The sequence below is a fragment of the Grampus griseus genome, assembly GCF_964374135.1.
Source record: "Grampus griseus genome assembly, chromosome: 10".
Classification (NCBI taxonomy): domain Eukaryota; kingdom Metazoa; phylum Chordata; class Mammalia; order Artiodactyla; family Delphinidae; genus Grampus; species Grampus griseus.
In genome coordinates, this window is record NC_139004.1 from 99627398 (window position 1) to 99641941 (window position 14544).

The 14544-nt window shown below is 42.8% G+C and overlaps 2 protein-coding genes across 3 annotated transcripts in view; one reads left to right on the forward strand and one right to left on the reverse strand.

The window, feature by feature from the left end:
• Window positions 1-1110: 1110 nt before the first annotated feature.
• Window positions 1111-9832, reverse strand: MBD4 (methyl-CpG binding domain 4, DNA glycosylase). 2 transcript variants are annotated; one of them, XM_082662869.1, is made up of 8 exons: window positions 9566-9832; window positions 8016-8246; window positions 6744-7597; window positions 4102-4176; window positions 3890-4024; window positions 3139-3288; window positions 2553-2656; window positions 1111-1636 (listed from the first exon to the last, which is right to left on the reverse strand). In XM_082662869.1, exons 1-8 carry the CDS (start codon window positions 9652-9654, stop codon window positions 1559-1561), a joined length of 1716 nt encoding a protein of 571 aa, XP_082518995.1. In that variant the 5' UTR covers window positions 9655-9832; the 3' UTR covers window positions 1111-1558. The 2 variants fall into 2 exon arrangements, with proteins under 2 accessions (XP_082518995.1, XP_082518996.1); XM_082662870.1 differs by lacking the exons at window positions 6744-7597; window positions 9566-9832 and having other exon boundaries at window positions 8016-8163.
• A 206-nt stretch (window positions 9833-10038) lies between these two features.
• Window positions 10039-14544, forward strand: part of IFT122 (intraflagellar transport 122) — a 70891-nt gene continuing 66385 nt past the window's right edge. The window contains exon 1 of the mRNA XM_082662880.1: window positions 10039-10175. Coding sequence (XP_082519006.1) covers window positions 10135-10175 — 41 coding nt within the window. The 5' untranslated portion in view covers window positions 10039-10134. The remainder of the gene's footprint in view (window positions 10176-14544) is intronic.

Sequence of the window (14544 nt, forward strand, 5' to 3'; positions counted from 1 at the left end):
CACCTGGACAAGTGTCTCCTCGAGTAAGAAACTATATAAGTGATGAAAAATAACTGCACATATGTGCAGTTGTGGCCAATTATGAACAACATGATACATAAAGACCAAAACCCAACGGCCGCTTCTGGGGTGTGGGGAGCAAAAGCAGGGTACTGCGCAGGCCCTCTGTACACAGCACCACGAGGGGGGTGGGCAGACCACCTAAGCCCCCTCTCCAGCCCGACCCATGGGTCAGCCTCTACCCTTGCCCCATTTAAGGGACCTGCTCACCCCCTCCACCCAAGAAGCGAGCAAGGGAACTTATTTGTTTTCACTCCCTCCTGCCGCAGCACTAGTTCCAATAAAGCCTTGCCTGAATTTCTCATCTGGCCTCTTACCAATTTCTGTTGATTCAAGAGTCTAAGAACCTGGGTCGGTAATACTGCAACATGTACGAACCTTCAAAATACGCTGAGTGAAAGGAGCCAGACACAAAAGGCCACAGATTATATGATTCCATTTGTAAGAAATGCCCAGAACTGGCAAATCTATAGACACAGAAAGCAGATGAGTGGTTGCCAGAGGCTGGGGGAGGGAGGGATCATTGGGTTTGACTGCTAATAGGTAAGGGGTTTCTTGTTGGGGTGATGGAAATATCTTGGAGTTAGTGATGATGGTTGCACAACACTGTGAATGTGCTAAAAACCATCGAATTGTACACTCTGAGGATCCCACGTGCCGCGGAGCGGCTGGGCCTGTGAGCCGTGGCCGCTGAGCCTGCGCGTCTGGAGCCTGCGCTCCGCAACGGGAGAGGCCACAACAGTGAGAGGCCCGCGTACCGCAAAAAAAAAAAGTCATAAAACTTAAAAGGTCCTGTCCTCCAGCTGGAAGATGGGAGATGGGTAAATGCTCGAGTTTTCACACAGGGATCAAGGTAAATGCGTGAGCCAGAAGCCAACACTCTGCAACAGAACTACAGGCAGATATGCACATTAGGTTATCAAACAGTCAAATCTCCAACTCCTAAAAGCCAGCAGACAGTCATCAAGGACACAGAATGACAAAATAATCTTATTTTTCTTTGGAGGTTAGCGTTTTTTAATAAAAATACTTTATTAATTAACTGCCTAATTTACCCTATCATATCTTTTCTGACATGTGTGGCTGAAAACTCTTTGCTTCTTCATATAACAATTGTGTGATATCATTTTCTATAGAAGGACAACAGGAGGTCTAATCTTCCCTCAGGCAAGGTTGATAGAAATTTGCTTCATATTATTAATAACTGAGGAAAGTTTCTTTAAACTTCAAATCACATTTCATTATTGGAAAAGTCATATACATTTTCAGGATTGTTGTCAAATAACAATTTATTTTTTAAAAAAATCTCAGAACATGTCGTAGCACATTCAGTAGCAAAGATCTTCCGGTGGTACACACGTTACGAAGACACACATTAGGTTTCTAGTTGGGCTGATTAGAATCTATACACCTGGGAAGGCGGTTGTGCTTAGTGGAGCTTTTAAGAATCAAAGTGCAAAGCGATGCATAAAAACAAGCTTGAAAACGTCAAAGAGTTTTAAGATAGACTTAATTTTTCGTGATTTTCCCAAAGCCAGTCATGATATTTATTTAACTTGTGGTCTTCAGGGTGTACCTGGAAGAAATACAACACATTAGGAGACAGAGGCCTTATGTAAGTTAGTCAGAAATACATTTTTTAAATTGGCTTTTTAAAGATATGGCGGGGGAACAGTACCTTATAATATACCTGAAAATGATAACCTTTACCCTAATGAGATTCATGAATGGTTAAAATTATAGCTTACATCAAAGTAATCCTTTACAGTTTACAAAGTACTTTCCAATTTGGTACTGATCTTCAATGGGACTCAGTGTGGAGGGTGGTGATAACATGAGTCAAGTATTAATATGCCATTTTCCAGGAGCCTACAGACCCTGAGAGTTAAATGGACTGCTCAGGTCAGAATAAATGGTGAAGCAGGGATGGGCTTGGCCAGACCTCCCAGCTAAATGCTTTAGGGCAAGTCACAGACTAAGAGGGCAGTGTACAGGCTATGTGGCAGTGCCTATCTGCTGCCAGGATGCCACCCAGATGCCTGTGGGCTGGGCATACTCAATAGAATGGGCAGCCGAAGTAGGACCCATGTACCACAAAAATAGTCTGAGACCACTAGAAGAAACCCGACAAGGATGCCCTCCAATCCTGCACCTGCCTGCTTCCCTTCAGTGGCGTGCTTTTGAAGGCGAGTATGACTGTGACAGGAGGAAAGCCACATTAGGCCTAGAGACAGTACATGAATGGAAATGACAGGAACAGGGCTAGAAGTGGCAAACCAGTGGAGGTCAGTCAGAGACCAGGGAGTCTTTGTGGACTTGGGGAAATCTATGGACCCTCTCCTGCTGTCAATAACCCCAAGCCACCACTGCCCCTCAAGCTTGGAACAAAGCTGGTTGTGACTGTAATGGCACATGTGTCCAAGAAATAGTTCTAACCATAACGGTGGACTTACTTTACCTCAGAGACAAAATGTGCCGGAGACGGGCCTTACCTGCTTCCACTCATTGACACAAAAAATTCGGTAAGAGTCGTTGCCATATTTGCCAATCCCATGAAGCTCAATTGGATACCTCCACTGCTTTGTCAGATATTCATCTGAGAATACAACACCCACATATCAGGTCAGCCTCTAGGAAAACACCTTCCCCGGAAAGGAGGAACAACAGAAAGGGACGGGACATAGTCTCTCCTAACAGCCTCGCTTGTGGTTGCTTTCTTCTGAATTCCTGCAGCCACCGCCCCCGTCTGACCTGCTTGTCTGCCACTGACTAACCGTTATTGTTTTGTGCTGACCTAACGAGACAGGGGTAATGTCCCTGAGGTCAACTGGACTTTCTGCTTCACTGACTTCTTCCTCTAATCCTGCCCACACGGCCTGACCTGGTGCTGGGCAAAGATTTATCACCTGGGTCAGCGGGAGACTGCACTTTGGGGCAAACGAACTGTGTTCAAATGCCTTCAGTGCTTGAGCTGAATGACCTCTATTAATGTCGCAACTGAGGACATTAAAGTGTAAGGTGTGGCTCTCTTAAATAGGCACAATTTATGTTTTTCCCTTTGGGTATATGGGAAAGTACCTGAGAACTTGATAATGGTTTTTGCTCGAAGATCGTAGAGACCAAGAGGTTTAAGAAGTTCTGAAACATCTCTCCAGTTTGCAGTTCTCGCTACCTCAGCTGAAGGATACTTCTCCAGAAACTGCCAAAGCACAGGGATTGCCATTTTGCCTGGGAAGTAAAAGTAACTACGTGACTGCCAGCCTCCTGATGGGCTGATTTTAGGCTCACGTACTTCTTTATCTAGAAATCTCATATAGAGAGTTTTTTTCTTTCTTTGTTTTTAAACCACTGATGAGAAGACATTACCTAAATCAGCAACCACTCTCAGAGTCAAAACCCAACACCATCAACCAATTTGGTTAACTGTCCAAATTATGCCAAAACCTGGCCTTGTATGATATCGGTTTTTAAATAATCAGATCATCATATAACTAGTGTAAAAGCATACAGAACATAAGGTGCCAGCGACATTAAAGAAAGCATCCAATGAAAAAGAAATGCTTTTATACATGACACAGAGAGGAGGAAGGTTAAGTAACAGATTTTCATTGATGACTAAAAGTAATTTGGAAGTAGAACATAAATGAAAATCTGCTCTTTAATGCTAAAAAGGCTGTTGGATGTCATCTAGTCCATAGGTGAAGAGTTTGAGGACTGACCGAAAGAAGGCCTTACCTGAGGTCAAAATCAAACTTGAGACCAGGTTTTCTGATCAATTCTCCTCATCACACTGTCTCTACTAAGACAAAGATTAAAAGAATCCACAAACCTGAGGTCCGGTTGAGGAATATAGTCGCAATGAGGAGCTTCCACGGATCATGGAAAAGTGTTTCTTGGATAAGATTAAAAGGTGACCGAGGAGGTGTCCACTTCTTAAAGGCCTTGCGTCGTGGGGGACTAAGAACTAAACAAACACACTGTATTAGAGGGGAACACTTGAAATAGGTTTAAAGTCTGGTTTTCTGATTGGAAAAGGGATACCTTCTTTGTTATATTTGCTGGAAAAATACAGGCTTGTTTTCCTTTTTTCTATCTGTGTCTGTGGGATGGCGTCTTCTGAAAAGGAAAGAGTGAAAATTGTTTACAGAATCTATGGTTTAGCCTAAAGAAATATTCAGGGCTGCAAATAACAACACCACACTACTACTATAAAACGTTCAGTTTAGCACTATTCTAAATTAACCAGTTTAATCCTACTAATGACCTATGAGCAAGGTAGGTACTATTTTGTCTCCACTTTACAAATAAGGAAATTGAGGTACAGAGATGCTAGGTAACTTGCCCAAGGTCCCACAGCTAGTAAGTGTCAAGAGCTGAAATTCTAATCCAGGCAGTCTGGTTCCTGAGTCCATGCCTTTAACCACTATTATACTAGTTCTCTATGATTTTTGTTCAGAGTTCACTACATTGAAAAATTGGAAATAATATAGAATTTTTTAAATTATGACATTTGTACAATGTGGTTATTAAAATATTTTGAGACTACATCATGAATTTTTCCCATGTCATTAATTTTTAAGTGATAAAAGCAATATTCTACATATGATCCCAATTTAACAAAAAAAGAAAAAATGTGATAGAAATTAGAATAAACCAAAATGGCATAATGGTATAATGGTTGTTGCTAGTTTTTCTTTTCTTTTAATTTTCCATATTTTCCAAATATTCTGCAGTGAATACTTTTACTAAAAAAAACAAAAAACAGGGATTCCCTGGTGGCGCAGTAGTTGAGAGTCCGCCTGCTGATGCAGGGGACACGGGTTCGTGACCTGGTCCGGAAAGATCCCACATGCCACGGAGCGGCTAGGCCCGTAAGCCATGGCCGCTGAGCCTGCGCGTCCGGAGCCTGTGCTCCGCAACGGGAGAGGCCACAACAGTGACAGGCCCGCGTACTGCAAAAAAAAAAACCAAAAACCAAAAACCAAACAAAAAAAAGGATACAGATAAAACAGAACCTGCAGGAAAGCCTAAGATTTGGACCTTAGAACACCTAAAGCCACTATCTACTGGGAAGTTTAATTTAACAAAGACTCTTTGACTACCATTATTAGGCTTTCAAGTTTCTAAAATCATCACATTTAATACTCCCCATAGCCATACCCTCTAAATTTGAATGTCAGTTAATAACACCTTGCATTTGTCTAGCGTGAAGGCATCTTTTTCACTTCTCATTTTACAATATTCATGATGTGAAAAACAGGACTGGTGAGGGTTATTACCTGTGTTTTACAGATGAAGACTCTAAGGCTTAGAAATTAAGCAACTATCTGAAAACAATAGTGGGATTGACTATAGATTGGGACAAGTATCCACGCCTCCAGATAATCAGTCTAGTGTTTTTTGCTATTCTAGTTTGAATAGGCAAAGCCCAGTGGAAAGTAAAACAGAGTCAGAACAAAGGAAACTGCTCTTACTACCTACTTGATAATTTCTTCTGTGGGCTCCTATAGATAATTACTGACTAGCCTCCTTTATTACTAGGAGACTAAGCTCAATTTACGTGGCAATTTCTAACTAAGGCACTGGGAAAGTCTTTACTACTCCATTGGATACTTATTACCTACAGTAAACGTACTTATGTTGAGAACTAGACTTCTTTATGCATAGGATGACTAGCATACTTCCATTTTAGTCACAAAAGGATGTTTCTGATATTTTACTTGCCCATTTTACTAGCAATAAATCTACATGAACCTCAAGGCTTTAGGAAGCTCAAGGTCTTTAAAGGACACATTGGAGAATTTTTATGCAGTTCCTAGGTGTACGTGGTCATCTTCTGTTCAAGGCAGAGAAATTCCAGGCACAGCAAAGACATAATAAAATCATGAGTGGGACCAAGAGCAGGAACCAACTCTAACCACCTGCTCTACTAATCTCCATGCTGTCTCCCCATAGGACTTTAAGTAAAATTACTATTCTTCTTTAAAGGAGTTACTCATTATACCATAATGGCATAATGAATAACTAATATAGGGTTGCTCAAAGGTCTCCTTTCTTTTATCTCTTATTCACTGAGGTATTATAAAGGCAAAAGTGCTAAGCTCTGAACTCTGTATTAAGAGCATATTACAAATAATAGATAACTATGTGATTACAGTTTTGAATTACTTAGAGCTCTAAAGCATTTTAGAGAAGCATTACAATAGAAGATAAAAATGACTATGATATATACAAAATTAAATTGGAAGTCACACATCAGTAATAAGTAACAGGAGGGGTGCAAAGAGAAGATACTGACTATTTTCAACCAGTTTATGTATAAAAGGAGTCTTCCCCAAATCTTTTCACAAGTGAAACCTTTTTATTTCCCCTAAAGTTGTAAGATTATTGGCTGGAAAAAAGGGAAGATGGGAGAGCACTGTGGAGGAGAGTCCCAGGTGTTGTACCAGGATGGTGGCAACGGTTAATGGCACAATTGCCCTCTGTTGGGGGCAGTAGCCAGCTGATTCTTTGCCGTACAAAAGGGCTTAAATATCAGTTACCCAAGGCACTAGGACCAACTGGTAGAATGTATCTGATATTTGGCCCTACTTCTTCATTCTATTCCCACATGCTAACTGGGTACAGGCATGAAGTGCAAAATCCTCATCACATGTTTAACAGCACTTTAGTGCACTGAATACCTTGGAATATTTTCGCAGAAGTAGAGTCTTTCTCCGTTTGTGAGCTGTTGTCCATTTCAGAGCCACCTTTTGAAATGTCAATATGCAAATGCTCCTTCCTTTCCCCAACTTCTACTTCGGTTCTTATTTCCTCAGATTCTAAAAAGGTACCCTCACACTTCTTGTTGTGTCCTGCTCCTTCGGTTGAACGTAATTTGTTTATGATGCCAGAAGTGGTCTGTTCAAAATCTGACCCTGAACACAATGATTTTTCTTTACCAAGCCTCTCCTCTTCACTGGTCACAGTGAGGGTCTTGTCGCTCGCTCTGGCATCAGAGACGCAGCAAGTTCTCTCAAGCTGATTTTCTTGTGCAAGAGGCTCACTTTCAGCATCTGCTGCCTTATTATACACAGATGCTCTTTTTCTACTACTTTGAACAGGATCTGGAAGACTCCTCCGGCACCCTGTTTTAGTTTTCTTAATTTGAATCGCTTTCAAAACAGTCACCTTTCTTTTGGACTTTCTAACCTTTCTGGAGTCAGCATCATTAACACCATCATCTTCTTTCAAAAGCCAACGAATGGAAGTAAAGTTAGAGAGTCCTCCGCTGTCTTGCAATTCCAAACTAGCACTTGGCAAAGAAACCACATCTTTTTTCCACCTGCTTCGTGTCCTGAGGCTCCGGTTTGAATTGCTACTTTCGTTTTGCAGCTGGGATGGCAGAGCTGCCATGCTTTGGTCTTTACATCCTGACTTGATGCTCCTTTTATGAAGTACAGTAAAATCAAAATCTTCCGGCTTAAGAGAAGTCTCTCCACTTTTGTGAAGATAATTAGCAAGTGAACTTTTGGATCGGAACTTCAGTCCCTGTGGGCTAGAAAATGATATTAAAGAAAACTTATTGCTAGTTAATAAAAGTGACTTTAAAAAAAAACCTGGACCATATTTCGGATTTTTTAGTAATAATTTCCAAACTTTCACGGGCATTTGTCATTTAAAATAAAAAAAAGTGATCAAGTGATACTTTAAAATAGTTTCCTCTATGACAACAGAACATAATTTTACAAATATAGCTTAAGTGCAACCTTACCAGTAGCCATTCACAGTAGGAGAAAATGTAAGTATTTGTCCCCAAATCACCTGATGTAAGTAACCAGTGACAGTGAAGGAACAGAATCCGTAATGGTTTTATGGTAAAAACAGAAAAAAGCCAAAACTCCTGCTATGCTTTCCTACCACCTGTCTAGACAAAATTATTTGGCTGTACTATCTTTACCATCTTGCACGCTCACCTGATGAAATATACGTCATATCTTCCTGCTGTTTTCCCAGATAACCTTTGCTTCACAACTCTTTCCCATCCACATGGTACAGACTTATGGCACTCTGCCATTGCGCTACCACCAAATTGAGCAGAAGCAATGGGTTCTTGTAGCGGGGGATTACACTCACTGCTGCTTTTTATCACCATTTGTTTCTCATCTTCTCCCACTCTTTCTGATCCCAAAGCAACACCTTCCTCCCTGAAAAAAAACAAACTCCAAGTGATTAGCTCATTTAAAATTAATTAGACTCTGCTTATTCAATTTCAGTCCATAACAGAGAAGGAACCACATGGACTATTTGGACTATGGGAGAGATTAAAATCAGTATGGCTCAGTCATGCTATAAGTATCTTCCTCCTCTCCAATATCTTCCTGTCCTCCAACATGGTTAAAAAGGGTTGGAAGTCTCTGCACAATGAAAAGCTCAAGCTACTTGCTAGAAAGAATTTTTTTTGCTGTTAATCATTGAATAGCTCTGTTATAGAGATTTCTGGTGACACTTGGCATAAGTTTAAAAATATGAACCAATAGCTGAGCTCTTAACCTGGGGATCCACAGAACAGCTTAAATGAGTCAGTGAGACACCGTCCTCCCCCCGAAATAAGTGAGGTAAAATTTTTATATATATGTGCATTTTGGGGGCGGTGGGGGGACAGTGTCTATTACTTTCATCAGAGGTTGTAATCCTCTAAAAGGTAAAGAACACTTGATAAAGAATTTTCAAACTCTCTTTCATTCTTGATCCAATAACCTTCTGAGGTAGGTAGGATAAGGATTACTCTCATTTTATTGACAGAATTGAGTGACAGGAAGATTAAGTTATTTGCAGAACTGATTCCAGGACCTAGGTCTACTAAATCTTGGTCTAATACTTCTCCCCCTCTACTATTGTTGAAAAACTTCAGTAGAGTGTATCCTAATCACTTAATCATATTTACATTTTCAAAGTTGGATGAGTCTCTAGAGATGTCTAACCAACTTCTTTTCTACAAATAGGGAAACAAAGCACGAGCCAGTGACTAACTAGAATTAGAATCAAAGTCTTCTGATGCAATATGGGGTTAAATAATTTGGGGGATCTGGGTGGATCTTAAGAAATTATACCGTTCACAATTTTGGCGATAAGGAAACTGAATCCTGGTGAAAACAGCACGAACTTTAAAATCAACAGACTGGGTTCAAATCCCAGCTCTGCCATTTACTACCTATGGGGTCCAAGAGCAAGTTACTTAACCTGTCAAAGTCTCTTTCTCCATCTGTAAAAAGGAAGTAATACCTCTTTCACGGTAGTTCTGAGAATCACATGTTTTTTTGGGGAAAAAAAAGTAGGTAAATCATCTTAGCCCCACACCGCACATACACAAGTACTCAGAACTCCAGCCCTTGTTCGCAGGAACTAACCCTGCCGGCCTCCAAGTGTCCATCCACCCTAGGTAAGAAAGGCCCACCCACCTTCTACTCCCCCGCTCCCATTTTACAGGTGGTGAAACTGAGGTCCGAAGGGGACAATAACTTGCCGGAGGTCACACGGCCGGTCGGGGACTAGGCGCTGGTTGGCGATGACCGAGGGGGCAGCTCCGCAGTCCCCCAGGCTCGGACTCTCCATCCCAGACGTGTCCCTCAAGCGGTCTCCAGCTGCAGTAATAGGCCGAGAGGGTGCGTCGCTCTGGGTGTGGAGCGGAGTAAGAGGTGAACACTTCTTCAGCTCGGAGCTCTAGGATGGAACCAAAAGATGAAGGCAGTGAAAGTCTATCCGACTGCTCAGCTGCTTTCCGGCCGCCCCCCTCGACTACAGCCGCCATTTCCACGGCTCAGCCAATCAAGTCCTTTGTCGAGGAAGACGCACCGCCCCCTACCCATTCCGACCAATCGCGCGCGTCCTAGATATGAGGAGGCCTTCTAGCCAGCCTCCCGTTCCTTCCTTCTAGCCCTCCCTTGTAGACATGCGCACTCGGAGCGCTCTGCCTCGCGCGTAGCTCACTGCGCATGTGCGTTGCCGGGGTAGCGCAGGGAGACAAAGTGGCTCGAGGAGTTAGGCCTGTTGCTGAGGCAGGGAGGAGGGGCCCGAGGCGTGAGGGAAACCGCTATGAGGGCCGTGTTGACGTGGAGAGATAAAGCCGAGCAGTGGTGAGGAGCGGGGCAGTCCGGGAGGAGCGGGAGGCTGAGCCCCAGCGGGGATGGCGGGCGCTATGGCGTGAACCCTGGTGGTTGCCAAGGGTAACGGGCCTGCGGGCTGGCCTGAGGGCCCTGAGTCCCGGCTCTGGGCGACTGCAGGGTCGCCTTCCCACCGCTTTGCGGATGGAGAAACTGAGGCCTGGAGAGGGAGCAAGGGGATATACCACGCGTGAGGTAGTGGCCTGTGGAGGCGGCTTTACACATAATCACAGTCTGATCTTGTCGTTCCTTTACTCAAAATCCATCCTGGGCTCATCAGTGTTTTCCATCTTCACAACTTATGCCACTTCCGCGTATTACCTATACTCTTGTTTACTTAACCTTTTTTCTAAATTGTCCCACTTATTTTCCTTTAAACATGCTTTTACATTCTACAGGGAAACTTTATTACACCGTGTATGAAAACCAGTAGCAATTGCTGTAAATGTAAGATAACTGTAGAACTTAAAGCAGGGAGAAACAAAACGGCGTTAACAAGTTGTAGCTAGATACTGTTGCTAGGGAACCTCTGAGCCTCAGGTGTAGTGTTTCTAGAGCTAGAGATTTAGCAAGTGTGGTTGGAGAGGTGCTTGAGTTGAATAGCATCAAAGCAAGACTTTCTCCTATGTTTTGTTAGAAGGTTTGAAAGAGTATCGAAAGAGAATGACTTTCTCACTATATGATTCACCGTTGTTTAATGTCCTGTTCCATTTTTATCCCCCAAATCCATCATATAACAACACATTTGGGGGCATACTGACTTATTGGGCAGTTCTCCTCAGCCTGACTTTCAAAACTTCCTACATGATCTTTTCAGCTTCATCGTGAAGCCTCTGCTTTGGCTACTGGAACAGAGCCATTCCCTCTCTGTCTTTTCTTTGGCCTCTCTGTGTGAGGCCTTCATCTCCTCACAGTGAAATCCTAAACGTCCTTAAGCCTCTCTTTGGAGATGGTCGCTCTCTTTGTACTCTGCACCAGTAATAGCTAATGCTTACTTTGTACTAGGCACTGGCTAAGAACTTCATATCTTTTATCTCATTGTCACCTCACAACAGTACCTGACATAGGTACTATACTTATTTCTGTTTTACATATGAGGCGACTGAAGCACAGAGTGGGTAACTAATTTGCCAGGGTCACACAGTGAGTAAGTGGTGGAGCCAGCTTTCTTCCTCACTCCAGAGCCAATGCTCTTAGCCACTGCATTAATTATTCCTGTTGTTACAGAGGCTGCAAACTCAAGTGCCTGCAGGAATCGGGCAGGCAACGTAAATGCGAGATGTTTATTTGCATCTTGAACACAAGGAATTGTTTGTTTTCCCTAGGAGTATTCTTCTTTTCTCTACTGCACTTTTCTTGAAACGTATAGCCCTACAACTGTATCTTTCACTTCTACTCTTAATAGAGATTTGAGTAAAAAAAAAATTTTTTTTTTTTACTTTTCTCTTAACTGTTATAAAAGTATTCATAGCACAAGCTGCTGATAGCTAGCAGCTGAGCATTTGATTTTGCTGTCAGATACTAAGAAGTGGCAAGGACTGTGGCAAACTGGAGAGCGCATGCTCTGACTGAAAGGGACAACAGCTGCTCTGCTTCTGCTAGTTACCACCCTGCAGGAATTTGGCCCAGTGTGGCTCAGAGCTTCCTGTTTTCACCAGAAACGAGGGATCTGGGTTTTTATGTGAAATGTCCTAATTTTTAAATGTTGGCACCTAATCTGTAAAAATATATATATATATATATATATATATATATATACATACACAAAATAAAATACCATATGGGCCAAACAAAACGTTTGCTGGCCAAATATAGCCTGATTGGCTCCCAGTTTTCACCCCCTGGCATAGGATTTTGTTTATTCTTCTTTTGTGGTACTTAGAGTCTGTCTAGTGCAAGAGTTTATGGGAAACTGTTGATCCCAGAAGTCTATGAACCCCTTAAAAGCAATGGCTATGTCTTACTCATTTCCAAGGCTTATTCTAGAGCCTAGACAGTGTTTGTTGTGATTATTTCATGGATAGAGGTATTCATGAATGAATGAAGAGGTGAGTGAATGAATGATGAATGGTTATTTAGGTTTTGGCCCATTACAGCTATTCTAGTGTAGGGGCTTTAGGGGTTCTAGGGACCAGCAATACTGATGGCAGCTACATATGCAAGCTGATAGCCCAGAATGAGACAAAACAAAAAACTATAAAAATAAATAGTAGAACTCCAAAATCCCAGATGTCAAAGATTCTTCCTCCACACTGAAACAGCTCCGCCTGCTGGTCTGCTCTTTTGCTTCCGTCTAACCTTCATGTAGCAGCAGGAATTCTCTTTTTTGAGTCCTGTTGCTGTGTGATCCGTTACTCCACCTCTCATCAACCCAGAGTGACTCCCCATTACCTTCCATGTCAGATTATGCACTTAATTAGGTGGTCCTTCCCCTGCCCCACCCTGCCCCCTTTTGCTAAGATTTAAATTTATGCTTTTCAGTTCAGCTGTAAACTCCATTTTCCTGTCCAAAGGCCCTTCCCAAATGTTCTCTTATTCTTCTCTGAGCTCCTCCTTTTCTCTCTTCAAAGCAGTGCTCTAGATTCTTCTCAACCATGATGCCTTATTCCAGGCAGGCTGCCATCTGCTCTGCCCCTCATCCACAGCAGCTGTGGGCCAGACTGTTTACATGCCTTATCTTGTTTAATCTCCACAGCAGCCTTTGAGGTTGGAATTGTTACCCCATTTACAGATGAAGAAACTGAGACTTAATGAGGGAACAATTTGCTTAAGATTCAAATCAAGTAAGTGGGGGCTGGATCAGGTTGTGCAGGATTTGGAGAGGCACCTTGAGACTTCAGTTGACAGTGGGGTGGGCACAGAGTTGGCAAGGGACAGTTTGCAGGACCCACCCTCTGTCTCTCTGCAATGGAATCTGACAATGTCCGTTTTTCTTAAAAGGGGGCAGGTGGGGAGAGAGAGCCATCCTACCGTACTGTCTGCAGACGGGTGAGCTCCCCAGCCCTGGAAGTGTTCAAGCAGAGGCTGGATCCATCAATAGGGAGTTCCTGCCCTGGTAGGGGAGTTGGGCTATATGACAGGGTCTAGGGCCTTTCCCAATAGTTTGGGAAAGTTTCTGTGGTCTTATGATGTAATTAAAGCCCAAGGGGTTCAAGATAAAAATCTTGTCAGTTTGTCAGTTATACTCATTTTGTGTCTAGGACAATGCCATGTACTGTGGGTCCACAAATGTCTAAAATAGGGTCATTACCCTGAAATTGCATATGACTGTAATTAAGGGGATAAGATAGTATCTGAAACAGTGTAAATACAGAAGATTATATAACTCTTAAGTTGAATTGTACAGATTCTAAGTACAATAAGAATTTGGATTGGGGTAAATCAGACATGTATGTTATACTTTAGAAAAGCAAACTTCAAGAAATGCAGAGAAAATGAATTTTCACATCTGAAAGGAAGGTAGCTAAAGACTTGGCTCAAGTGAGATGCTTAGAAATGATTTGCTAATAATTCAGCCCAAAATGATCCTAGTGAAGAAGAAGCCACACGGGAACCACTTTGATGGGCTCAGATATGTACAAGGCAGGAAGGGAGCCACACGACCAAGAGGACTGTGGAAGAGAGGTGCAGACCCCTCCCAAACCTCGTGCCTCCCAGCTCCCCACAGGAGGTGGTGCTTGTGTACCCCGCGAGGCGGGAGGGCAGCTCCCTAGCCTTGCTGTGTAGGTGAGGACCACAGCTCAGGCCGGAGGTCAGCCCTTCTGGCCCCAGCTCCCCCCGCTTTCCCCTCTCCCGCCCTGCTTCTCTGCAGAGTGTGAAATGCACCCAGTACGTTGTCCCTTAGGTTCTGAGAAAGAAAGCCTGAGAGACGGGAAGGCTCAGGTCTGTTACCACATAACAGCAAGGAAGCTGAAGGACTCAGGGTTTGTGTTTGCTTCTGTCACGAGGGATGCCCAACTGGAGAGGGGTAGCAATCGCTGTGTTCCAGCTTCTCCATCAGCCAGCTGTATGACAGCAGACAGATGACTTGCCTGTGTACTTCAGTTTCCTCATCAGTAAAAATGGGCCAATAATGCCTGGCCTGTCTGAGGCATTATGTTAGCATAAGGTCAAATGAGATCATGTAAATTTACCCTCTTGAACAACTCTTAACTCTTGAATATATGTGAAGAATTATTTTTATTAAAGGAAGGTTCTGAGGTCAATGGAGCCTATATAAGAACTCTGAATTCTATGTGTGATGCCTTGAGTAGATGATAACACTTTTTTTTTCCTGCTGATGAAACATGGAGACTCTTGCTAATTATTTTGTCAACTATGGCATATGCAAATAATAATTATA